We start from the raw sequence: 26,892 nt of genomic DNA, 5'->3' as shown, positions 1-26,892 counted from the left end.
AGTGGTCATATAATTGGGAAAGCATTGATGTATTTCCTTTAACATATATTTAGGAATTATGTTCACCCCCAAACTTGTGTGGACCCCGGCTCAAACATGTTTAGCTGCTCAGAGTTCCAAAGCTGTGTTTGTCATAAATAGGTATCAGAAAAAAAACTGATATTCCATGCAAAGATTTATTCAAAATTATTGATAGTATTGTAACTCCTATCCTGTGCTAAGGCTCTGAAATCTGGGGTGTTAATTACAGCAAAATCATTGAGGATATTCAAGTTAAGGTGTGCAAATCAGTTCTTAAAGTGTCAAGAAATACATGTAATGTGATGGTGCTAGGTGAGTGTGGTAGAGCTCCTTTACAGCTTACATATATGACAAGAGCTGTGAATTACTGGTGCAGGGTGATACAACTGAGCCCTGAGAAACTACCATATCAGTGTTACAAGATGCTTGCTGTTCTGGATGATTCAGGTCGCACCACCTGGGCCACACATGGATAGCACAAGAAGTTGGGGATAAAAATGTTTTTATTTCCATGTTTAAACAGAGACTATTTGGCAACTTACAGCAAGCATAGAGTGTAAATGTGAACGGTTTATCTGACTCTTATTCCTATAAACATTTTGAATCGCTACTAAATGTTGAATATTACTTAAATTCACCACTTCCATCTCACTTAAGAATGATTTTATTACGCTTCAGATGCAGTTACTTTCAAATAGCAGTAACTAATGGAAGATACCATGCCACAACATATGAAAAAAGACTCTGCCCTCTCTGTCTATCTAAAAATAAGTACTTAATTAAAAATGAATATCATGTATTATTAATTTGTGAATCCTACTAACAGCTCCCTTCGTAATGCACTTTTAGATGAATATGTTACCTCTAACCTTCAGCATAAGTTTATCTTTATTATTTCCTCTTATATCAAATATATATTTTTCTTACCAAAGCTCATCAACTTAGGGTAAATAGTAAATAATCCACTGCGAATAAGTATAAAAATGTATTTGTTTAAAAGTAAATAATGTTAATTTTCCCAGTTTGTAAATTTGGCAATTGCGCAGGCTTTATGTATTCCTGCATATGTATGTATTTTGTGCCAGTGGCCTTAAATTGAATAAATTGTCTGTCAGTCTGTCTGTCTTAAATGAAAATATAAACAAAATGTTTGTTTGTTGATGTTTAACGCCGAACTCAGCAATATTCCAGCTATACGACGGTGGTCTGTAAATAATCGAGTCTGGACCAGACAATCCAGTGACTCACATCATGAGAATCGATCTACGCAATTGGGATACGATGACATGCAACAACCAAGTCAGCGAGCCTGACAACCTGATCCCGTTAGTCGCCTTTAACGACAAGCATAGTCGCCTTTTACGGCAAGCATGGGTTGCCCGAAGTCCTGTTCTACGGTGTCGGAAACAAAATGAATAAACATCTTCTTTGCATCATGATCATTTATATCTCGAGATGTTTTCAACAGTAAATGTGGTTACAGGTGGTGTTGGCGACCTCAGACGCGTCTGTTTGGTAGAGCTCCTCTCCAGCCCAACTGCAGGTTCCTGGACAACTCGACCCTGACGTCTGTGTAGGCTGGATCATCTGCCCGGTTCCAGTTCTCTTCTGGGTCTTTTGTATGATCATAGAGTTCAACTCCCTCTAGCTGGTCCCACATCGGTTTAAAGATGGGCGTGCCCGTGAAATTGATCCACTCTGTGTATCGATACATGTCTGTTCTCATGCTGTAACCCATAACTACGTCATTATCAAGTGGGTCACCCTTTCTGGGGTACTGAGAGAATGCGGCAGTTTTCCAAGCATCCAGTGTCGGGTTTGTCATAAGAGGCATCATGCTTGTACCCTCTGTGCACAGACTGACATTCTGGGAGTCTGGTGGACACTGCTGGAGTTTTGGAAGTCCTGCGGCCTCAACGAGGGTAGGGTATAGATCAACAAATTCTGTCAGTTTCTCAGTGACAACACCATGATCAGTAACACCTGGGACATGAATCATCATAGGAGCATGGACAGCATCTTCAAAATTCGTCTCCTTCTGCCATTCAGAATGTTCCCCTAACTGCCATCCATGATCACCCCAGAACGATATTATTGTATCATTAGTCAATCCCAAGTTATCCAGTTCGTCAATGACCCTACCAAGTTCGTGATCCATATAGCTTATACAGCTGTAATAAGCCTGTCGCATCTGAAGAGTAATTGTTTTCGGAAAGGTAAAGTTGATGCTACCAACATGTGGCATCAAGTGGTAGGGTTCCATATCTTTATAACTAGTCAGATTAATGAAATCATGCCAAGCAATAGCTGGCATTCCTACTGGAGCATAATAATTTGGTGGTAGCCTCAGACTTTCCAGAGGATAGTAATCCAAAAAGCGTGCAGGGAAGTTCCAGGGAACATGGGGTTTACGGAACCCCACAGCCAGAAAGAAATTTTTCTCACCTGACTTAGCTTTGGGGGCCACCTCCTTTAATGCCTGAATGGCATACTCAGCAAGAAGCTGATCCTGTAGTGGTCGCGCTTTAGCTCTTTCCTGTGAGACTGCTTCAATAAGAAGATCATTAGGTTTGTAATCATCGATAGCTTGAGTGTAGGGATCTGTCCATGAAACAGGATCGTCATTTCCGGAGGATAATCCTGGATGAAACACTTTCCCCATTCCGATGGTCCTATACCCGTTTTGTTTAAAATACTCAGGCAATGTAGTGAAATTACCCCCGTACTGACGGAAGTAAGGTCCGATGCGCCAAATGTGGCTCGTGTCAGGGCGCCTGCTGGTCAAGAGGGCCGTCCTGCTGGGACTGCATACAGCCACTGAGACATAAGCTCGCTTTAAGAGGAGGGATCTAGCAGCAAGCGCATCAATATTTGGTGTGTACATCGGTGGATGAACAGGAGATGGCATATCTGGTCCGTCGTAGGCACCAAGATTGGGTCTCAAATCATCTGAAACCAAAAACAAAATATTCTTCTTTGAATGGACTATTCCTTGGAGTGACAACAGTAGTATCAATATTTTTATCATACTTCTCGATGAATGCCTCAAGTATTTGACAAAAGCTGTAATCTTCACTGAGGACGAATTGAGCTGTTTGATATTTATATGCTACTTTATATCTAACTAGGACTGGTGCTTGTTTATCGTTCTAAAGGGACGACATGCTTACCTTTATCAGTTGTGTGTTAAATTAAGTGAGAACACCTGGAGTTTTCCGAATATTTCTGATTGCCTAACATATTTTCTCTCTTAAGCTAGTCACGTTCACAGTGTTTAAGGTACTTTAATGGCAGATATTCAAACATTCTACTATGTGTGCAGCATGGAGAGAAGTATCTCCTGCATCCAATGTTCACCGTCACGACTGACCAAATATGATCAGGCGGTCATTCAACCTTGCTGAATGATAGTTTGAGTTCAATGTGTAATGCTAACTATATCATAACCATGTGTTTATGAATCATTATCAAATAGTAATGACACAGTTGCAAAGCATATCCTGCCCTGTCGATGGTATCCATCACAAACACATTTGAAGGCAAGTCAATTGTTCACTTGAAAAGAAAACAAAACATCGGAACATATAGTACAAGTCAAAATAGAGAACTGCATCAAACATCATTTTTGTCATTATTGCATGAAATTAGGAAATGTCGTCCACATGCCCACAGTAAAACATTTTTAACATTGGTTACGAGTGGACATCTGGAGTTTTCCAAATATTTCAGATTGCAGAACATATTCCTTTTTTCATTTAACAATCTTGCCATGTTATTCATTCCTCAAAGAGTCGCACACTTATAGTCAGCCGACAGCAAAATAAAACTTTAATTAAAAAATGTATTTTGACCATCTTAAATAACTAAACAGTATCTTGACAGGCCTTGATTTTTCCAAAAATGACTTGCAAATAAACAGTGTCCACTTTTTCCCATACGTGAATAGTAACTCAGAACTTCTGAATGTCGCTTCTTTTATAAGGGGCTTATGTGTACTGTGTCAAAATCCCCCAAAATCTTTCAAATCTTTATGGCATATACCATAACATATTTTGTATGAAAAGAATTTTCTTTGTTCTATCTGACATGATACGCATGAGTGTTTTGTCAAAACTTGTAGGAAAATAATGAACCCATTGTTTTAGCAAGATTTTATATTAAAATGTACACAAAGTTATTTGTAGTATGTCACAAGATAAAATATTGTATTAAAACCATTTTATTTTTTTTACAAATACAGTTCAGTATCTGACACAAATTTATTTTTCCCAAAATAGATTTCAAGTCAAAATGTTTGGAAATAATTTCTGGGCCACCAGAAATGGGCTTCACACATTGTACCCATGTCGGAAATGGAACCCGGGTCTTTGGCGTGACGGTTTAACAACTAGGCTACCTGACCAAAGCTGTACACGATAGTGAGATTGTTGAACGCCTGTAAAGGCAGTGTCAAAATTACCGGACCTTTTCCACAAAGCTCCATCATCTGCAAACTGATGTTTCAACCAGGATATTGATATTATCAAACAAATCATTAATCATGACATTAAATAATGTTGGGCTGATCAAAGTTCCTTGAGGTGTTCCATTCTCTAACATGTAAATATCCGACAGCAAAGTTCCAATCAAGCTTACGTCCACAATCTTACACAGTTTCGTTACATATTTCTACCCCTTAAGACATCTTTTATCCAATCAAGCATCCGTCCACAAACTTACAGAGTTTTGTCACCAAACCTTCCCTCCACAACATGTTTTAGGCTTTTTCAATGTCCATGAAAACAACCATTAAATATTCAGTGCTACTTAGTGCCTTTTTAATGTCAGTTTCAAGTCGCACTAAATGATCAGCACAAGAGCTGTTTTTCGCCTGATTGAACATCTAAAGAGAGATGGTTCTTTACCCTGAAGTAAACTAGACAGTTATTAACCAATCTCTCCATTATTTTACACATGTTAGAGGTAAGAGCAATAGGTGTGTAGGATGTGGCTTCAGTAGGATCTTTACCAGGCTTTGGAACTGGAAAAAAGAAGTTTGCCTTCAAACAAATAGTATTAAAAAGTAAAAGAATAGTTTCAAGGCTGATAAGTGGGAGATGATTTAAAATGTCATAACACAATGAGTCATCAACTGGAGAAGTATTTGTACATCCAGATATAGCTGAGAACATCCAGTCGTAATCAGTCATGTGGTGTGTTGGACAATGTTAGATGTCCGAGAATTCTGATTCAAGTGTCTCTTTACAGGTTAGAGAGTCAGAGTTAAAGTTATCCGTACTCGATACTTTTTTAAATGACTGTGCCACTACATTACTCTTGGTAATACTTTTGTTGCAGGCGTGTTAACCAATAGATGGAATAGCACGATTGGAACAGGAACGGCCAGAATTCTTTATCATTTTTGCTCCATACTTTTATTGATAGAACTGGTATAATCAGCCCAAGTCGAACGTTTTGCTTCAGTAATAGTTCTTTTTAGGTATGCGGAAGTGCACCTATATTCGATTAAATCAGATGGTTAAGCTGAATTTTGAACAGTTGTCTTTGCCCTCTACTTAGCATCATGTGCTGATCGTCATCCGTCATCCAACAAACAGGCAGTTTAAGAGGACGTTTACCAGAACTTCTGTCTAAGAATCTATTGGCAGCATCAATAATATTAGAAACAAAGCATTTGTGAAACTGCTGTATGTCAGTAGTTCATAGCAGGTGTGATAGTGTCAGAGCACAAAGCAGTAAATGCAGACCAGTCAGCTTCAGAGAAAATCCACCGCTGAGCTGTATGCCTCAGCTCAGTGATTGGGTCAAAATTACGGTTGGTAAACACAGGATAATGGTCACTGCTAAATGAATCCTGCAAATACACTTCCCAATCCCAATGTGGAGCCAGTTGTGAAATGACAATGGTCAAATCCAGGGTCGAAAATGAAGCAGAAGCCAAATCATAGCGTTGGGTCATAGAACCATCATTAAGAAGGAAAAGATTCTTTTCGTCAAGGAGTGTCTCAATGGCTTTACCTCCAGCATCCAACTTACTAGCTCCCCACAATGGACTATGACTATTTTAATCAACACACAATATTTTACGATTGTCTGCTATATTCCGTAGAGAATTGTAGTATTTACTGGAAGCAAGAGCAATATGACAGACATTTAAAATCGTGACTGATCTTTTATCCTTCAAATGAATATTGACTGCATTCGCTTCCTATTGGGATTGTGGCAACCAAATTCACTTAAAGACAAAGATTCCTTTATGAGTATAGCACCACCACTTCTAAAACCAAACTGACGATCTTTAGGCAGACATAACCTTTCCAATGGAATTGCTGTTTAGGAATCAAAAATGTCTCCTGAAGACATAACAGCTGGCATTGGGTCAAGACTGTCCATAAAACCTTAAATCCTGGACCATTAGCATTCGATCTAGCATTCCATAGAAGGATTTAAGACTCCATTGTTGACCCTTAACCATGCTCATCGGATCAATCGGGGGACAATTTTAACGCCAAGAGGGACTGGCACCTGATGCTATCGTCTGGAGACCATCAGACTTGAAGGCATGATTAGTTCCAAGGTTGGAAACTGTACAAATAACAAAATTGAGCAAATCAACAGGAGAGACATTGTTGAATAGAGGTTTTCAAGAAGATTCAGGCAGAAGGTCAATAACAGGATCAGTCTGACAACATCAGAAATTAGAACAAGCAGAGACAGTTTGTTTGTTTTGTTTGTTGTCTAACGCCACACTCAGCAATATTCCAGCTCTATACAACATGAGCATCGATCCACGCATTTGGGATTGATGATATGCATCAACCAAGTCAACGAGTCTGATCAGCTGATCCCATAAGTCGCCTCTTACGACAAGCATGGATTGCTGAAGACCTTTTCTACCCCAGATCTTCACAGGCCAGGAGAATAAGCCAGTTTACCCTCAAATTTGACTTTCTGGATCTGGATCGCTTCCTGGTATTTAATACAGCCTTTGTATGCAGCAGAGTTAAGCACCACTACAGTTCTTACATTTAAGAGAACTTTCATAAAACTCGTCATAAACTCAACAACAAAAGTTCCTGTGACACCAATATTTGTGTGTATTTTTCAAACAAGTAAAGTTTGGTTTTCAATATTGTAGTACATGTATGGAATCAAGTCGCAAACACGCAACTGCTACAGAAAAGCGTGCATTCCATGCAAAAGTTGACTTTTATGCAAGCTCCATGCATTTCACTACCCAAGAATGGGTATAAAAACATGTGCGTTAACAGGATTCCATGTGCATTGTTTAGCATCGTCCTGACAACCACTCACAAAACAAAATTACGCAAGTATTCGACATTACTAAATGCCACGCTCTCCGAAAATGAGCGTCTTCGAGCCATTGGTATGCTTGAAGCAGGGTCGAGTCAACGTGATGTTGCAAGACAATATAACATCCACAGAAAACACCATTTGGTGTTTATGGCAACGTTGGCAACAGACGAATGTAGTCAGAGACCATCCTCGGAGTGGCAGGCCACACATAACCAATAATCGACAAGACAACTGGTTTCGAACAACACACCTACGAAATCGATTCCAGCCAGCAACAGTGACTGCAAGATGCATCCCTGGCCGTCGCCGAATATCTTCACAAACCGTACGTCGTCGCCTCAGATGTGTAGGGATTGTCGCCAGAAGACCTGCCAGACGTCCTATTTTGACGGGAAACCACCGTCAAGCACGTCGACAGTGGTGTAGACAGCGTCTACGCTGGACAGCCATGCAGTGGGGACAAGTTCTGTTCACTGACAGTCTCGTTTTCACCTCAGCCACAGCGAGTGTACCGACGTCGAGGTGAACGTTACGTAAATCATTGTCATGGAAGAAGATTGGTTCGGGGGTGGCCGCGTTATGGTATGGGGTGGGATTACAGCAAGACAGAAGACCCGTTTGATAGTGGTAGATGGAAATCTCAATAGACAGCTCTACCGCGATGAGATCATCGGCCCTGTTCTAACGTTTTTGCGTCGTCATGGCATTACCTTTCTACATGACAACGCCCTGCCTTATATTGCTCGACTTGTACAGGATTCCCTTCAACAAAGCAACATGAATGTCATCCCCTGGCCGGCTCGCTCGTCTGATCTCTCACCAATCGAGCACATGTGGGAAGAGATGGATCGGCGCCATGGACGTCATCCACGTGTTCCACAGACACTCCAGAACACATGCTCCAGCAGATATGGACAGATTTCCCATAGGACTTTGTGCGACGCCTGGTCCATTCCATGAGACGAAGATGTTTTGCTTGCATCGCAACCAGAGGCGGACACACACGCTATTGATTTGTAATTTGATATTTGGGCTTCTCCAAAGCACTGACATTTGAAGCAGCCAAAGCAGGAGGAGTATACATCCGGATTGGAAATCACTTGAAGAAAATGGCAACATGACCTGGCAAAGACTGACCGGTAAATGTGAGTAGAGTAGATTCGGTGCGAATTTTATCAGGTCCACGAGTCACATCACAGCAGATCCCACAGCAGAGGTAAAACAGGTTTTACTTCTTCCTCAATTTCCCTCATCCCACCATCAAGATAAGTACCGTGAATAACGGTAACGCGGGGGGCATTAGTTGTCAGAGGTCGTTGAACTGTCATCATATTCATCGACTTCGGCTTTAATGATAACAGTGGTTGACTTGGCCTGAAATGGCTCATCAAAAACTAATGTAAGATCAGACCACACAGGAGGAGGGACAGTATTTGGATGCTTAGTAACACAAGCATTTATTGAAGTACCACATTGGAATACGACCGATTCGCTACCTTCCTGAAGCCACCACTTTGGATCCGTCCTCACAGTCCATTTTGTTGTCAGCCATTGCCGAGGAAAATCCCCAACAACTGACTGTAACAATCAGCAAACACCACATAAAATTAAAGTTTGAATGCACAAATAACCAAAAAAGGAACTTACATAAACAAACAAGTGTGCTCTGTGACACTGAACAATTTGCTTACAAGCAAAAAGACTCGTCCGAACTCGACGGCAATCAAGACCGATCTCCTCCGGTAATGTTGTAAATCTTCCATTGGAATGATATCTTTATGTTCCGATGGTCGTGAAAGCACATTTTAAACATGGAAGTTTCCAATCGAGGAGGTTATCCCTGCCAATGCCTCACAAATGATGGTTTATTGCTGATCTCATATTTTAGTGAATTTTTGTGGTACTTAGCTGCTTGATGGGGGCGGGGGGAGATAATTTTTGTCATATCTTTGAGCAGTGTTCTTTGGTTGGGCTTCAGCATGCAGTCGCCTTATTTTCATTCATAGATTTTTAGGCGTAATTTCTTTCTTGCTGTTGTGGCCACTTCTAACTTCACCAATCCAGTATAGCATTAATACAAATTATTATTATGAACATGTGAACTAGGATATTGATAAGATGATTAAAAATAACTGGAAGTTACTTCACTTGGACCACAGAGCTTTTCTTTGAATGGTATTCAATAACATCTGGGCCTAGCAGACTAGGTTTGGATAACAAACTACGTTTTCTTATATCTTTTTTATGTATGTATGAACATATTTTGCAAATGCAAGTTGACTTTTCAATTAATATTAGCCACAAGGGAATTTTGAAACCCAACCAAGTGTTCTGGTAGGGGCCCACAGAGGAACATTTTAAAACCTAATATTGTATCTCTTTTAGGCTGGTATAGATTGACGACAGTCCAGTTAGTTTACTGAATGTTGTGTCGGGTAGCGGTTGTAGTTCTGTCTGTTCCAGATTTGAGAGACTCTATAAAGCTCGAGGGTAGCTTCTCTCATAGATTTGCTCAACTACAACAACGTGGGCCAATGTCTCAAGATCAAAATACTCGTCAGGAAAATCCATATTTCCCCACAATATCATTCAAGATATCAGGATTCATGTCGAACAGTCTCAACGTTTCCTAACTGAAAATCGCCTGAAATATACTTTCCTGAGCCATAACTAAGCTGGAGCAGGAGACTGACACAGTAATCACACACATATTTTCATTTGTGAAAAATGCATATTGCTCATATTGTGTCGAAATTATATCAAATGATTATGTGTGAGACATATAAAAAAAAGTATTCAAATAAGTGTTCATCACCTACTTTGTTTGTAGCCTAGTTTTGTACAAGATAAAAGTGTCGCAAATGCTGTAAAACATGAGACTATTGTAGGCGAAAATATGTAATGAAACAGCAAAGGCCGGATGCCATTCTAGACAACATGCCAATACTCAACGGAGGACTTTTATACTAGTGACTCTATTATTCGAGATATGACTTAAACAATGACGCCAATTCAGATGGGGACAGTAAGGTCAGTGATACAGCCCCTTTCACTTCCAGCATTCATGTACGCCTTATAATCTAGTGCTGCGTCCAGACCTTGCAATACACTCTCTTATGATGCTTGATTATCGAAAATTCACTTTGTTGGTCGTCTTGAACCCCCGATAACTCGAACCTTTTTTACAGGTCATCACGATTTCGACACCGAGGTTCGACTGTACAAAAATGTAAATATGTGCAAAGACAATTTTTTATAATGTGTCTTCAGATCGAAACCCATCTTGATACTGACATCAAACCCAATGAGTTTTAACTGCAATCATTTCACACAAGAGTTGATATCACTGTTCCTAAAATAACCACTGACAATAAAAATGGAAAAACGTATCAAAGCAGTACATTATTGGACATGTTCGTTTGTCGGTTTGTTGTTTTGTAAATATATATATCACCAACAGATTTTGCTCACTTATTGTCAGAACTTATCTTCGTTAATTCGACAATTTTGGTTGAGCATCTATCAAACCAGTTTCATGTTATGGTGTTTCTGTTATAAGTAAATCGATATCCATTCATGCTGAAATAGAAATGGAAACAAAATGAGCAAACTAAAACTTTGCAAAATGATCATTTATATCTCGAGAAGTTTGAACAAGGAATGGTTACAGGTGGTGTTGACAACATCAGACGCTTTTGTCAGGTAGAGCTCCTCTCCAGCCCAACTGCAGGCTCCTGGACAACTCGACTCTGACGTCTTTGTACGCTGGATCATCTGCTCGATTCCAGTTCTCTTCTGGGTCTTTTGTATGATCATAGAGTTCAACTCCTTGCAGCTGTTCCCACATCGGTTCATAGATAGGCATGCCCTTGAAATTGATCCACTCTGTGTATCGATACATCTCTGTCCTCATGCTGAAACCAATGACCGAGTCACCATCAATTCCATTGCCTATTCTTGCGTACTGAGAGAAAGTTGCAGTCTTCCAAGAATCCAATGTCGGGTTTGTCATAAGTGGCATCATGCTTGTACCCTCTGTGCACAGACTGACATTCTGGGAGTCTGGTGGACACTGCTGGAGTTTTGGAAGTCCTGCAGCCTCAACGAGGGTCGGGTATAGATCAACAAATTCTGTTAGTTTCTCAGTGACAACGCCATGATCAGTAACCCCGGGAACATGAACCATCATAGGAGCACGGACAGCATCTTCAAAATTCGTCATCTTCTGCCATTCAGCATGTTCCCCTAACTGCCACCCATGATCACCCCAGAAGGAGATTATTGTATCATTAGTCAATCCCAAGTTATCCAGTTCGTCAATGACCCTGCCAAGTTCGTAATCTATATAGCTTATACAGCTGTAATAAGCTTGTCGCATCTGAAGAGTAATTGTTTTTGGAAATGTATAGTTAACGCCACCAACATTAGAACTCAAGTGGTAGGGTTCCATATCTTTAAATATAGTCAGATTAATGAAATCATGCCAAGCAATCTTTGGCATTCCTACTGGAGCATAGTAATTTGGTGGTAGCCTCAGACTTTCCAGAGGATAGTAATCCAAAAAGCGTGCGGGGAAGTTCCAGGTAATATGGGGTTTCCGGAATCCCACAGCCAGAAAGAAAGGTTGCTCACCTGACCTAGCTTTGGGGGCCACCTCTTTAAGTGCCTGAATGGCATACTCAGCAAGAAGCTGATCCTGTAGTGGTCGTGCTTTAGCTCTTTCCTCTGAGACAGGTTCAATTAGAATATTGTTGTTTATGTAGTCATCAATAGCTTCAGTGTAGGGATCTGTCCATGAAACAGGATCGTCACCTCCAGAGGATGATCCTGGATGAAATATTTTCCCCATACCGATGGTCCGATACCCATTTTGTTTAAAATACTCAGGCAATGTGGTGACATTACCTCCATACTGACGAAAGTATGGTCCGATGCACCAGATGTGTGTTGTTTCAGGGCGCCTGCTGGTCAGGAGGGCCGTCCTGCTGGGACTGCATAAAGCAACTGAGACGTAAGCTCGCTTGAGGAGGAGGGATCTAGCAGCAAGCGCATCAAGATTTGGTGTGTGCATCGGTGGATGAACAGGAGATGGCGCGTCTGGTCCATTGTAGGCACCGATATTGGGTCGCATATCATCCGAAACCAAAAACAAAATATTCTTCTTTGAATAGACTGTTCCTAGAAAAAACAACTGTAAGACCAATATTTTCATCATACTTATCAATGAATGCCTGAAGTACTTGGACAAAACTTGGCTGGAATCTTCACTAAATATGCATTGAGCTCTTGATATTTATATGCTACTTTCTATCTAACTAGGACTGGGTGTGTTTGTTTATCTTTCTAAAGCAACGGTATGCTAACTTTATCAGTTGTGTGTTAAGTTAAGAGTCGACACCTGGAGTTTTCCAAATATTTCAGATTACATAAAATATTTCTTTTACACTATTAACAACATTGCCATATACACAGTGTTTTGTACCTTACTTTTATCTTTAGTTTTCAGGTGGGTAAACCAGTGTAATATTTTTTTTATTTTTCAGAACAGACTCCTGTGCATACAGAAATATGATAAGCCTTCTTACCTTTATACCCTACCTCCGAAGTGATTCATGAATCCTATTATGGTAGTCATGCTTTTGTTGCTTGTAACGAAAGCTTAATGATGCAACTTTGGTAGAATATTTGTCTTTCTCGAAATTTCGATTTTTTTCTCGTTGTTTCAATTACTTTCTCATTACTTATGAGTTATTTCTCTTAGATGCAATTATTTTCTCCTTGTGTCAAGTTTATTTCAGATCTTGAAAGATAGATTTTTTCTCCTGGCTTCAATGATTTTCGCGTTATTTTCTCATCACTTCGAGATATTTTCTCGTTTTTTTTAAGTTTATTTCTCGTTCCTTCAAATACTAGTATGTTCTCGTTACTTTCATTATTTCCTAGTCACTTTGATTATTTTCTCGTTACTTCGAATGTTTTCTCTTTACTTCAGTTATGTTCTTATTTCAAAATTTCGATTATTTTCTTTGCTTCAATTGTTCACTGGTTATTTGATTTATTTTCTCGTTGCTTCGAGTTATGTTCTCGTTATTTCAAGTTTATTTGAAAACTCGAAAATTTGATATTTTTTCTCTCCTTAGTTTCCTTATGTTCTTATTACTTCGATTATTTTCTCATTACTTCAATTAATTTCCCGTTACAACGATTATTTTCTCATGGCTTAAATCATTTAGTCGTTATTGCAATTATTATTTTCGAAATAAGCTTTTTCTCGCTGCTGCGATTATTTTGTAGTAATGTCAAATTACCAGAAATTATTTTTAAAAACTCAAAATTTCGATTTTTTTCTTGTAACATCGATTCTCGTTACATCAATTTATTTTCTCATTATTTCAAGTTTATTTCAAAATATCGAAATTTTGATTTTTTTATCATTACTTCGATTCTTTTCTGGTAATATTATTACTATCAAAGTGGCACCATTTGACTTTCGTAGCTTGTGGCCTTTATTGCCTGGGTAAGTCCCCATGGACCCTAGCATGGTCATCTCTCTTCAGTGGCTGGCGATCTAAAGCTCTTTTTTATGTTGTATTGTTACGTAGAGTCTTATATTTTTATGGCTAACTACTAGTTTTAGATATAATCTGTGATAAATCTGGTTATTTTACTGTCCATCATTGACATTTTTTTATTTAGTCTAAATATGTGTATTATTAATGTACTTTTCGTCACGATATGGCTGAAATACTGCCGATTTGACGTTAAATCTTAACTCACTCACTCACTTATTCCCTGTGTTTAATTGATAAGACATAATCTATTCTGTAGTGTGTTATTTAATGTTTTATCATGTATATTTAATTTTCTGAAACTGTGATGTTTATATTTCTGCCCTTTGTCAACAGTTATTTAAAAATGGACAACTTGTTCTTATTGCTAAAGGGCGGTGGGGTAGCTTATTGGGTAAAGCGCTCGCTCGTCACGCCGAAGACGCATGTTTGATTCCCTGCCTGGATACAATGTGTGGTGCCCATATCTGGTGTGATATTGGTGGAATATTGCTAAAAGCGACGCGAAACCATACTCACTCACTCACTCACTAATTGCTAGATGACTGCGATATTGCATACATGATGTAAAACGTTAACTCACTGACTTGCATTGTCAGTTCTATCATATGAGGCCGCTTTCGCTGTCACTTATAGAGTGATGTGAAGCACTTATATGCAACTGCTTCAATGTTGTCAGTAAATCATTACCAAATCCATTACTTTTCTCCAATACAGTAAGATACATTTAGTCTCTGCCACCACTGCCACTGCCACTCAAGCCTTCAGGTTCATATGACATATGGTCTGTCACTGAAGATGAGATGAGTGTATATATCTGCAGCCATATTGTCGTCTGAAACCTGGCTCTCAACATGTGCTGCTTGAAAGCATCTTCTATAGGTGGAACATTGTAGCTGCCTTGTCAGTGATTGGAGGTATAGACATAGCCTAGGTCATTCAGGGTATTCAAAGGAATAGGAGGAGGACGAATGGTCAAGCAGAGTTCAGGGACATTTCTTGGGGGCTTAATTCAAACTGACAACTTCTTCAACATTTCAACGTGTGTTAGCAATGTTTTGAATTATAAGCACACGAATATCACAATTGCCAACATGCTACTGCCTTTCACGATCCACTAACAGAGAATACCCAGTCTTGATTATCTCAGCTCAGTGCAATTACGCTATTGAAGTTTTGGTCCCAAACAGTATATCGTTAAGTTTCACAAGAATGTTAGTTCAATTAATTTTCATAAGATCTTATACTTATCATTATCTCAGCTAATATTTAGTCCAATATGATGTCTGTCTGCGTACTCTGAGATGCTTACAAGACGACAACGTCAACACGGAGCAAAGGCTTAAACATATCCGTTCAAATATGTACATTTCTACAATCCTTGCTTGACTGTGCTTGCTGCTGTATTTACAAAGCAACATGGTGAAATATTCAAGTATTTAATGTCTAAATGTGTTCCGATTGGACATCGCACAACAGTTGACATTTTTCTTCTAACTCTTCTCATACAACGATTGTTACTACAGTAGATGTATGTAAACGTACCTCGTGTTGACTTGCGAGCTGGAGGGGGTAACTAATGCATATGACACCAATAACTATATTCCACACTTTTCATGACCATGTTATGTTCAAAGCATGATGATGTTTTGGGATATTGAGCCCTTACATGTGTTACATGTCATTAACGTGTAAGGTTAAAGTACAAAAAGACTTTGTTCCTTTCAGCGTCATAAATCCTAAGCATGTTTACAGCTAAGTATATTTAAAACATTTTTTTATACCATAACACATTATAACAGTCTATAAATGTGGTAACATCTTATAGACACGACCCTTAAAATTCAGTATTGCAGCAGATAACAGAACAAAATATTTTTTGAAAAGTTATAAAACATCAACAACAGAGAACAACCAGTCTCGGTTGTCCGCCAATACAGATTCTATCCATGCTGCTTTCAAAACAACCTTCTGCCTTTGTACAGGGCAGACATGATTACAAATTAACATATCGGTTTTCAGTTTCTACAAAAAGTAGTAAATGCACTAGTATGTCAGTGGATTTTCTGGCTGGTCCATTACTTGATTCTCTGGTTTCATTAAAGACAACCGTCGCATGGAGGGCAACATACAACGCATACTGTTCATGTCCATAGCCACAATATTGTTTTTATGCCATGAGTAAAGATATTTCTCGGTTATATTTCGATCATATTCATTTGTTGTTACTTTTGACTACATTTGACAGTCTAGTAATACCGAACTGTACGCATTTTGCGGTTCAATTGACTTTCTCTTATGAAAAAGCATGTATGTAATTACAGTTATAATCATAATAGTTCACTCCTTGGTTATTGAGAGCAAAGGTGTATTCATAAATATTCTAATGTATATGTCTGATTATGAGGTTTAGATACATTTATGTACTCTTTGAATGGCATTTAGAAGTGATACACATAAAGAAGGGAATTTATGGACGTCAACTTCTTTATTATGAGGAACATTTCGGAGTGTGTACTTACTCCTTCATCAGGTGAATTAATTATATGAAGCAGAGAACATATATATGTACCTGTAAGAACAACAGAAGTAATAAGATATCAAAGGTAAAGACTAAACGGGGGAAGCCAACAGTTTATTGGCCCTGATAGGTGATTCGCAGTGGACAAATAGAAGCCAACACTTAGCAGTTAATAAGCGCTGATAGGTACCAGCAGGACTGAAATTATCATTGATTGGAAATAGGCAAACGGGAGGCAGGTGGTAATTAGCACTGGTAGGTAATAGCAATAGAAATGGCAATGGACAAATGGAAGCCAACTGGATAATAAGCCACAGGCAATAATCAAAGCAATAAGTCCCAAGCACTGGGCAGATAGGATCCCTGGTCAAGGTTCATGGCTGGCTGGTGTCTCCCGATGTTGTCTTCTTGTAGTTTTCTTTGTCACCGGACTTTGGTGACTTCCAACATGATGCTATGGTCTTGGTTCTTGATGATGTGTTCGGAAATAGCGGATTTCAGGTCTAGTTTGTTGACAGAGGTCTGATGTTCTTTGAGTCTGGTGTTGAGTGGTCTGAGGGTTTCTCCAATGTGTTGGTGGCCACAGTTGCAGGGGATCTGGCATATGCATCCTCTTTGGTTGGGACTTGTGCTGGTGGTGCCTCTGCCATTGGCTCGGAGACTGTTATCCTTTATTACATTTTTTACTATTTATGTATTAAGTTAGATCGTAAGATCATTGGCAACATCCTCAAGCAGTGCTACGGTAAGACCATTGACTACATCCTCATGCAGTGCTACCGTAAGACCATTGACTACATCTTCATGCAGTGCGACCGTAAGACCACTGACTACATCCACATGCTGTGCTACCGTAAGACCATTGACTACATCCTCATGCAGTGCTACCGTAAGACCATTGACTACACCCACATGCAGTACTACTGTAAGACCATAGACTACATTCTCATGCAGTACTACTGTAAGACTATAGACTATATCATCATGCAGTGCTACCGTAAGACCATTGACTACATCCACATGCTGTGCTACCGTAAGACCATTGACTTCATCCTCATGCAGTGCTACCGTAAGACCATTGACTTCATCCTCATGCAGTGCTACCATAAGATCGTTGACTACATTCCATGCTGTGCTACCGTAAGACCATTGACTAGATCCTCATGCAGTGCTACCGTAAGACCATTGACTACATCCACATGCAGTACTACTGTAAGACCATAGACTACATTTTCATGCAGTACTACTGTAAGACTATAGACTATATCATCATGCAGTGCTACCGTAAGACCATTGACTACATCCACATGCTGTGCTACCGTAAGACCATTGACTTCGTCCTCATGCAGTGCTACCATAAGATCGTTGACTACATTCCATGCTGTGCTACCGTAAGACCATTGACTAGATCCTCATGCTGTGCTACCGTAAGACCATTGACTAGATCCTCATGCTGTGCTACCGTAAGACCATAGACTACATCCACATACAGTGCTACCATAAGATCATTGACCGTGAGCAAAAGATGATTTGACAAATTGACTACCTGACTGACTGAATGGAAAAAAACATGTTTCTCCTGCCTTAACACTAAGATAGTTATCAATGTGTCCATTTTAAAAATCCAGAAAATATCTGAGATTAAATGTCCTCCCACAAAATGGCACTGTATCAGGAAGCTGATTGTGCCCTAAATACCCTGGTTGACAAGAATCGCGTGTTATCCGTGCATATAAAGAAGTTCCATCCAATAAAATGCTATCCAATTCATTTACATGGGGATCTAGTTCTATATATGAAAAAACCCAGAGCAATTAAAACTATGGCAGTACACTTAACACCATATATGGTCTAAATTTATCGTATCCTTGGTGAAAAATAGACAAAACACATCTTACCACTGTCGCAAGTTTTTTGGGCAAAAGGCCTGTGGTGAAAATGATTGTCTTAAAACATGCGGTGTTGTATTTAAAACCGGAAATGAGGATTATACATTGCTAACTGTATTTGCTATACTTACAGTTTACATCTAAAGCAATTTGGCTGTTTCTCATCCCTCGTTCTGGCACTGCCGCCATACAGCAGAATCATCATGGAAAAGAAATCCATGGTCAGAGAGTATGCATGTGGATTGTACGTATACAGTTGAACATAAGTAACTGTGCACCCCGATATCATTTTCCACATCTACACAGCAGACAGATAAACTTGATTGTTTATAAATCTCTTGAATGTGATTACTCGCCTGGTATTGACAGCTTTCCGAGTACAGAATAATCTCCAGTGCTGTTTCATTTGGTGGAACATTAAAACAGGAGAAATACATTGCAAACTTGCAAACGCTTAAGGATCTATTATTAAAACATACTCTATTAGCTGTCGAGAATTGGAGTGTTTTTAAGTATGGACTTGTTTGTGATAGCGATCAAATACAGTAACTATCTATCAGTTCTAAGGCTTTACGAAGGTCCAATCCTCCTGACTCGGTGACTCACGATGACTGAGCAGTATGTGTGAACACAGAAACGTTCGTGTTTCACACATGAAAATAAACAAAACACGCACAAAATATGTTGCATACATGTTTTGGTCACAGTGTTTTTTGTCTGCCTTAAAATCAGCACAACAAAGTTTACAGCCGAAAATGAATCGAAATGTGGAGTTCCATTTGTTGAAAATAGATCATAGATAGATGGCCATGGATTATCTAACAGGTTTTCAAATCACGTCATGTGTCCGTCGTCTGCACCGATTTGGCAAGTCATCATGTCCAAAGTACAGCTGGAAACATTGCTTAGTTTCGTGACAGTCCAGTTGTCGTAGTCCATACTATCTGAGGTCACCGGACAACGTTCCTGCTTCTTGAATGGAGCAATCATAACTTCGCAATCTCCAGTCTCAGGTATGTACACTGGCTGTGTTTAACTAAAATGTACTGCTTAAAATGTATTTCATGTTTTTCGATATATTGTTTTATACGCAGAAATTAATATTTCCGTGTGTATTTTGTCATACACTAAGCCGTAAATAGCAATCACATTTTCACATAGGTCTACCGGTGATTCACTTAAAACATACCCAATAACACAAGGTTATTTTTTTCTGTGGCAATGATAGGAAGGAACTGTATCTGACACTATCGTTTATCAGGAATAAATATTCCAATTTTGTATTATTTTATTTGCACCTTTTACTAATATTGTTGCACTAGGCACCGTGCCTTGTTTTCTATGGGTTTGAGAAAACTCCATGGGGGCATGGGGATGAGTGATCATTGGAAAGACAAAACAAAATTGTAAGAGAAACGCTGTCTTTGTCTCACACATGCAAAATGGTATGTGTACAGACAAGATGGATAAAAAAGTATGAGAATATTTTCTAAAACAAACCTCACTATAAATTATTACACTAAAAACGTTTGTGTCTGATGCGGAAAATGATCGGAGGTAGAACATTTAATGGGATCAGTAAACTTTGGAAAGACGTTTGCAGTATGCTCAGCATTTGGTGTGTGTGTGTGTGTGTGTGTGTGTGTGTGTGTGTGTGTGTGTGTGTGTGTGTGTGTGTGTGTGTGTGTGTGTGTGTGTGTGTGTGTGTGTGTGTGTGTGTGTGTGTGTGTGAGAGAGACTCTTGTTGGGAGGTATTGTTGATGGTGAAAAAAGAAATACACACTCAAAATGTTGCGGTCTCCACTGATCTTGTAAATCATAAAATACAACAATGCAATTATCACTTTGAAACACTTCATTATAAAAACAATATTATTAACCTTACTGCTGAGATGTGTAAATATCAACAGAAAAATTCACATGTCATTTCCAATTACAAGTGCAAGTGCAATTGGCAATTTCATTGGTAAAGTGGTCATCGTTAAACGACGTTTTCATCGTTAAACTGTAAATATATACAAAGATAATTGTTTTGTTTTTATTTTTCATGTGTGTTCAGATCGAAACCCATCTTAGAACCAATTGAAATCAAACTCCAAGGTTTTAGCTATCATCATTTCACACAACAGTTGATATCACTGTTCCCATTTGCAAAATAACCAATAAAGTATCAAAGCAGTTCATTAATGGATATGGTTGTTTGTCAGTTCCTTGTACTGGAATATATATATTACACCAACAGATTTAGCTCACCGCACCATGAGTATCAGAACGTATCTTCGTTGTTTCTTACAATTTTGGTTGAGCATCTGTCAAACCATTTTGCAGTGACGGCGCCTCTGTTGTAAGAAAATTGACATCCATTCACGCTGAAATGTAAATTGAAACAAAATGAGCAAACAACATCTTCTTTGCAACATGATCATTTATATCTCGAGAAGTTTGAACATGAAATGAAGTTGCAGGTGGTGTTGACGGTTTCATACGCGTATGTTAGGTAGAGCCCCTCTCCAGCCCAACTGCAGGCTCCTGGACAACTCGACCCTGACGTCTTTGTAGGCTGGATCATCTACCCGGTTCCAGTTCTCTTCTGGGTCTTTTGTATGATCATAGAGTTCAACTCCTTGCAACTGTTCCCACATCGGTTTATAGATAGGCATGCCCTTGCAATTGACCCACTCTGTGTATCGATACATTTCTGTCCTCATGCTGAAACCAATGACCGAGTCACCATCAATTCCATTGCCTATTCTTGCATACTGAGAGAAAGTTGCAGTTTTCCAAGAATCCAATGTCGGGTTTGTCATAAGTGGCATCATGCTTGTACCCTCTGTGCAGAGACTGACATTCTGGGAGTCTGGTGGACACTGCTGGAGTTTTGGAAGTCCTGCAGCCTCAACGAGGGTAGGGTATAGATCAACAAATTCTGTTAGTTTCTCAGTGACAACGCCATGATCAGTAACCCCGGGAACATGAATCATCATTGGAGCATGGACAGCATCTTCAAAATTCGTCATCTTCTGCCATTCAGCATGTTCCCCTAACTGCCATCCATGATCACCCCAGAAGGAGATTATTGTATCATTAGTCAATCCCAAGTTATCCAGTTCGTCAATGACCCTGCCAAGTTCATAATCTATATAGCTTATACAGCTGTAATAGGCTTGTCGCATCTCAAGAGTAATTGTTTTCGGAAATGTATAGTTAATGCCACCAACATCAGGACTCAAGTGGTAGGGTTCCATATCTTTATACCTAGTCAGATTAATGAAATCATGCCAAGCAATGGCAGGCATTCCTACTGGAGCATAGTAATTTGGTGGTAGCCTCAGACTTTCCAGAGGATAGTAATCCAAAAAGCGTGCAGGGAAGTTCCAGGTAACATGGGGTTTCCGGAATCCCACAGCCAGAAAGAAAGGTTGCTCACCTGACTTAGCTTTTGGGGCCACCTCTTTAAGTGCCTGAATGGCATACTCAGCAAGAAGCTGATCCTGTAGTGGTCGTGCCTTAGCTCTTTCCTCTGAGACAGGTTCAATTAAAATATCGTTACCTAAGTAATCATCAACAGCATGGGTGTAGGGATCAGTCCATGAAACAGGATCGTCAATTCCGGAGGATGATCCTGGATGAAATATTTTCCCCATTCCAATGGTCCGATACCCATTTTGTTTAAAATACTCAGGCAATGTGGTGACATTACCCCCATACTGACGAAAGTATGGTCCGATGGTCCAGATGTGTGTTGTTTCAGGGCGCCTGCTGGTCAGGAGGGCCGTCCTGCTGGGACTGCATAAAGCAACTGAGACGTAAGCTCGCTTGAGGAGGAGGGATCTAGCAGCAAGCGCATCAAGATTTGGTGTGTGCATCGGTGGATGAACAGGAGATGGCTCATCTGGTCCATTGTAGGCACCGATATTGGGTCGCATATCATCCGAAACCAAAAACAAAATATTCTTCTTTGAATGTACTATTCCTAGTAATAACAAGTTTACGATCAATATTTTCATCATACTTCTTGATGACATAAGTCTTCACTGAGGATGCACTGAGCTGTTTGATATTTATATGCTACCCCCTATCTAAATAGTACAAGGTGTGCTTGTTTATCTAAAGGAATGACAAGCTTACTTTTATCAGTTGTTTGTTAAGTTAAGAGTGGACATCTGGACGTTTCCAAATATTTCAGATTGCATGTACACAGCGTTTAAAGTACTCTGATATTAAGATGATTTTTTCCGAATGTGCTAGAAGGAGGGAAGCATCCCCAGTATCCAATGTTCATAGTAAGAACTGATTAGATATGATCGGGTGGTCATGCAAGGTGACTTGGTCGATTGACTGTCATCATACCCCGATGCCGTGAATTTATCACCAGACAGGATTATTAACAGGCCACCACCATAAAGCTATATGTATCACAAGACACAAATTGTGCTGACCACTTTGTAAATAAAAGCTACAAATCCTGGAGCGATATTAAAAGCATGTGAATATAAACCATGCAAGGGCCGGCACATGAATGCTGACGGAGACAGTTCTGAGTAAGGGCCGATAGACCAATCACTTCGTGACTAAAATTACCCTTGGCTGAGCAGGCGAGTCGTAGAGTCATGGCTTACCTAGACTATAACACCGCAGAACGACAAAACGTAGGGTCCAGTTAACCCGACAAATTGTAAGCATCACAAAAATATACTTTCACCATTCCACTGGGTTCTGTCCCACATGTCAAGTTCCCCAAACCATACAACACTTTGTCTACACATGCACACTCCACCTACCACATAGATTGCAATACTTCAAAACACTATCCACACACTCATATCCTCACACAATCCCCATCAAACACAAAAGTATGCAAAAACGGATCACATAAAACTAATCTAAAACTACCTAAAAAAGGTTTCACAAACATTCATCCAACCCCCTAATAGATAAACACCAAACGCACCGACCCCTCCATATACCATGCCACGTTTCCAAATTTCTAACCCTCTAAATTTCCAAATTATCATTGACTCACTACCCTGAATCCCTCTAAGCGCAACCCATCCCCACCCACACATAAGCAAACTTACTTTTTCAATAAGAAAGCCAACAAATATATTCCAACTCTGCTGCTACACCAGTTGTAACAGTGCCAAACCAAAAGTAAAACTCCTTTAGCCAGCCCCTACCCTCCACCCCATGCCCAACACCCGACAACCCCCAGCCCCAGCCCAACACCCCATTAACATGTCCTACAAACTTAATATTTTAGGGGCCTCTAGCCACTACGGCTGCGACAATAAATGAATACAAAGGTAGGTACTACATCGGCTGCACATATCCCCCTTGAACTAAGCCACCAATTAACCATTTTAAATTTACCCCCAAAGTCCCGAGTCGACCACATAACTTAACCTTACTGAGAATACTCCATCAGGAAGAGGTTAAGCAAATGTCAACATGAAAGTCTGCGTTTCTCACTGGAAAGGTGAGTTGGTCAAGCATGTTTGTTCAAGGTGGTAAGACATTTTCAGAAGACTCAGTGATCTGAAAACAAATGCACTCAAAGTGAGTGAGTATGTTTTTACGCCGCTTTTAGCAATATTCCAGCAATATCATGGCGGGGGACACCAGCAATGGGCTTCACACATTGTACCCATGTCGGGAATCGAACCCGGGTCTTCGGCGTGACGAACGAACGCTTTATCCACTAGGCTACCCGACCGCCCCTGTACTCAAAGGAAGTGGCGACAAATTTGTCCTGGATGCCATCTTTAATCTTCATATAAAGTGGTGGAAAAACTATTGTAATCATTTTAATGGTTGTGTTAATTTCCTAGACCAGCGACTAGTATTCGGTGTGCAGTTGCATGCTACAATGGAAACTTTGTCTGTGCTACCTGGCCTTGGAATATGCCCGAGATAGCTGACACACAAAAATTAAGGTAGTGGGAAATGTGGCAGAATGAACACATTGTGACCAAGACAGATACTCTGACTGCCAAGGCCATAATTTATAAAGGATCAACAAGAAGTCATCTGGCATTGGTGTATTTAAGGTACCTTTTATGGCTTATGGCTACTTACATTGTTTCCCTTGAACCTTGTTTTTATTGCAGGCAACGTAAATGTAGTAACAGACTGTAGTAAACCGAGCCCACGTGAAAAGGATCGACTATCTCAACTGTATGAACTGTTGCCGAGGATAAGTGAGGTGCGCGAGTGGGGATGATACACTTAGTGAGTGAGCCGTGATGATACACGTAGTGAATGAGCCGTGATGATACACGTAGTGAGTGAGCCGTGATCATACACGTAGTGAGTGAGCTGTGACGATACACGTAGTGAGTGAGCTGTGACGATACACGTAGTGAGTGAGCCGTGATGATACACGTAGTGAGTGAGCCGTGATGATACACGTAGTAAGTGAGCCGTGATGATACACGTAGTGAGTGAGCCGTGATGATACACGTAGTGAGTGAGCCGTGATGATACACGTAGTAAGTGAGCCGTGATGATACACGTAGTAAGTGAGCCGTGACGATACACGTAGTGAGTGAGCTGTGACGATACACGTAGTGAGTGAGCTGTGAATATACACGTAGTGAGTGAGCCGTGATGATACACGTAGTGAGTGAGCTGTGACGATACACGTAGTAAGTGAGCCGTGATGATACACGTAGTGAGTGAGCTGTGACGATACACGTAGTAAGTGAGCCGTGATGATACACGCAGTGTGTGAGCCGTGATGATACACGTAGTGAGTGAGCCGTGATGATACACGTAGTGAGTGAGCCGTGATGATACACGTAGTGAGTGAGCCGTGATGATACACGTAGTGATTGAGCCGTGATGATACACGTAGTGAGTGAGCCGTGATGATACACGTAGTGAGTGAGCCGTGATGATACACGTAGTGAGTGAGCCGTGATGATACACGTAGTGAGTGAGCCGTGAATATACACGTAGTGAGTGAGCCGTGATGATACACGTAGTGATTGCGCCGTGATGATACACGTAGTGAGTGAGCCGTGATGATACACGTAGTGAGTGAGCCGTGATGATACACGTAGTGAGTGAGCCGTGATGATACACGTAGTGAGTGAGCCGTGATGATACACGTAGTGAGGGAGCCGTGATGATACAGGTAGTGAGGGAGCTGTGATGATACACGTAGTGAGTGAGCCGTGATGATACACGTAGTGATTGAGCCGTGATGATACACGTAGTGATTGAGCCGTGATGATACACGTAGTGAGTGAGCCGTGATGATACACGTAGTGAGTGAGCCGTGATGATACACGTAGTGAGGGAGCCGTGATGATACAGGTAGTGAGTGAGCCGTGATGATACACGTAGTAAGTGAGCCGTGATGATACAGGTAGTGAGTGAGCCGTGATGGTACACGTAGTGAGTGAGCCGTGATGATACACGTAGTGAGTGAGCCGTGATCATACACGTAGTGAGTGAGCCGTGATCATACACGTTATGATTGAGCCGTGATGATGCGTAGTGAGTGAGCCGTGATCATACACGTAGTGAGTGAGCCGTGATGATACACGTAGTGAGTGAGCCGTGATCATACACGTAGTGAGTGAGCCGTGATCATACACGTAGTGAGTGAGCCGTGATGATGCGTAGTGAGTGAGCCGTGAATATACACGTAGTGAGTGAGCCGTGATGATACACCTAGTGAGTGAGCTGTGACGATATATTTAGTGAGTGAGCCGTGATGATGCGTAGTGAGTAGTGAATAATAAATAAAATACTAAACTCGCTCGAGTACAACGTGCTCCCAACAGTTATAGCTATTTGGATGGATAATGGCATAATACACGCCTACATGTTCTTCTCCCATTGTAAAAAGTGTTCATCGTATACCTTGACTAGTTGTAATCCGTTTTATAGAATTTATTGAAAATTTCATTCAATATTGTTTGCATTAATTTCGGCGAAATTGTGTTTGAACTGATTGGGATATCACACCAACTCACCGTTATTTAAAGCAACCACGATCAGATCATAAATGCCTTACATTGAGCCCCTAAAGTCATATTTGTTTCAATTTGACTATTACATGTCAACATAACGTTTTACGTTCGATATTGCTGGGCTGTTTCATACTATACGTAAGATATATCTGGCAATAATCATCATTAATCAAGTGCTTAGCCTGTGGTATTTATCACAAGATAACTTTGAACCAGAGGATCAACAGGGACGAAGAAATTGTGTAGCATGCCTACCTATTGATGCATAAAGCTCACCCTTGTAACCCAGAAGATAAAACAAGTTGTAATTTGCATGTGGTACCTTTAGAATCAGGAATGTGAATATGGCACATTTCAGTTCAAAAATGTATGTAATATAAAATTAGAAAACAAACACATTATGAAAACAAAACTGGTAATACGTTTTCACAACAATGACTTCCTGAAACATTTTTTATTGTTTTCAAGGAACATGGAGTACTAGATTGACAGAATCATATTTACCTGCATGATACTGTTGACATTGATATATCTACAGTGGTAAAGATATTAATATTTTGTTCATAATTAATCTTTTCAAAGTAATAGCAACAATG

General features: G+C 40.1%; 3 protein-coding genes across 3 annotated transcripts; all 3 read right to left on the bottom strand.

Moving 5' to 3' along the window:
- Positions 1-1,467: 1,467 nt before the first annotated feature.
- Positions 1,468-3,077, bottom strand: LOC139457794 (iduronate 2-sulfatase-like). Its single transcript, XM_071239140.1, has one exon. It carries the CDS (start codon positions 3,047-3,049, stop codon positions 1,520-1,522), a length of 1,530 nt encoding a protein of 509 aa, XP_071095241.1. The 5' UTR covers positions 3,050-3,077; the 3' UTR covers positions 1,468-1,519.
- A 7,898-nt stretch (positions 3,078-10,975) lies between these two features.
- LOC139457793 (iduronate 2-sulfatase-like) lies at positions 10,976-12,583 on the bottom strand. Its single transcript, XM_071239139.1, has one exon. The coding sequence runs from the start codon at positions 12,551-12,553 to the stop codon at positions 11,024-11,026; it is 1,530 nt and encodes a 509-aa protein (XP_071095240.1). The 5' UTR covers positions 12,554-12,583; the 3' UTR covers positions 10,976-11,023.
- Positions 12,584-20,743: 8,160 nt separating this feature from the next.
- LOC139457791 (iduronate 2-sulfatase-like) lies at positions 20,744-22,333 on the bottom strand. Its single transcript, XM_071239138.1, has one exon. The coding sequence runs from the start codon at positions 22,325-22,327 to the stop codon at positions 20,798-20,800; it is 1,530 nt and encodes a 509-aa protein (XP_071095239.1). The 5' UTR covers positions 22,328-22,333; the 3' UTR covers positions 20,744-20,797.
- Between the last annotated feature and the right edge of the window lie 4,559 nt (positions 22,334-26,892).

Source organism: Haliotis cracherodii, unplaced genomic scaffold, assembly GCF_022045235.1.
Source record: "Haliotis cracherodii isolate W230 unplaced genomic scaffold, xgHalCrac1.p SCAF_12, whole genome shotgun sequence".
Lineage (NCBI taxonomy): Eukaryota > Metazoa > Mollusca > Gastropoda > Lepetellida > Haliotidae > Haliotis > Haliotis cracherodii.
Note: the sequence above shows the minus strand (reverse complement) of the source record. Positions and strands in the feature narration are given on the sequence as shown.

Excerpts from the sequence above, each read along its gene's own strand:
- LOC139457794 (XM_071239140.1), bottom strand. The coding sequence starts at position 3,049 with ATGATAAAAATATTGATACTACTGTTGTCACTCCAAGGAATAGTCCAT.
- LOC139457793 (XM_071239139.1), bottom strand. The coding sequence starts at position 12,553 with ATGATGAAAATATTGGTCTTACAGTTGTTTTTTCTAGGAACAGTCTAT.
- LOC139457791 (XM_071239138.1), bottom strand. The coding sequence starts at position 22,327 with ATGATGAAAATATTGATCGTAAACTTGTTATTACTAGGAATAGTACAT.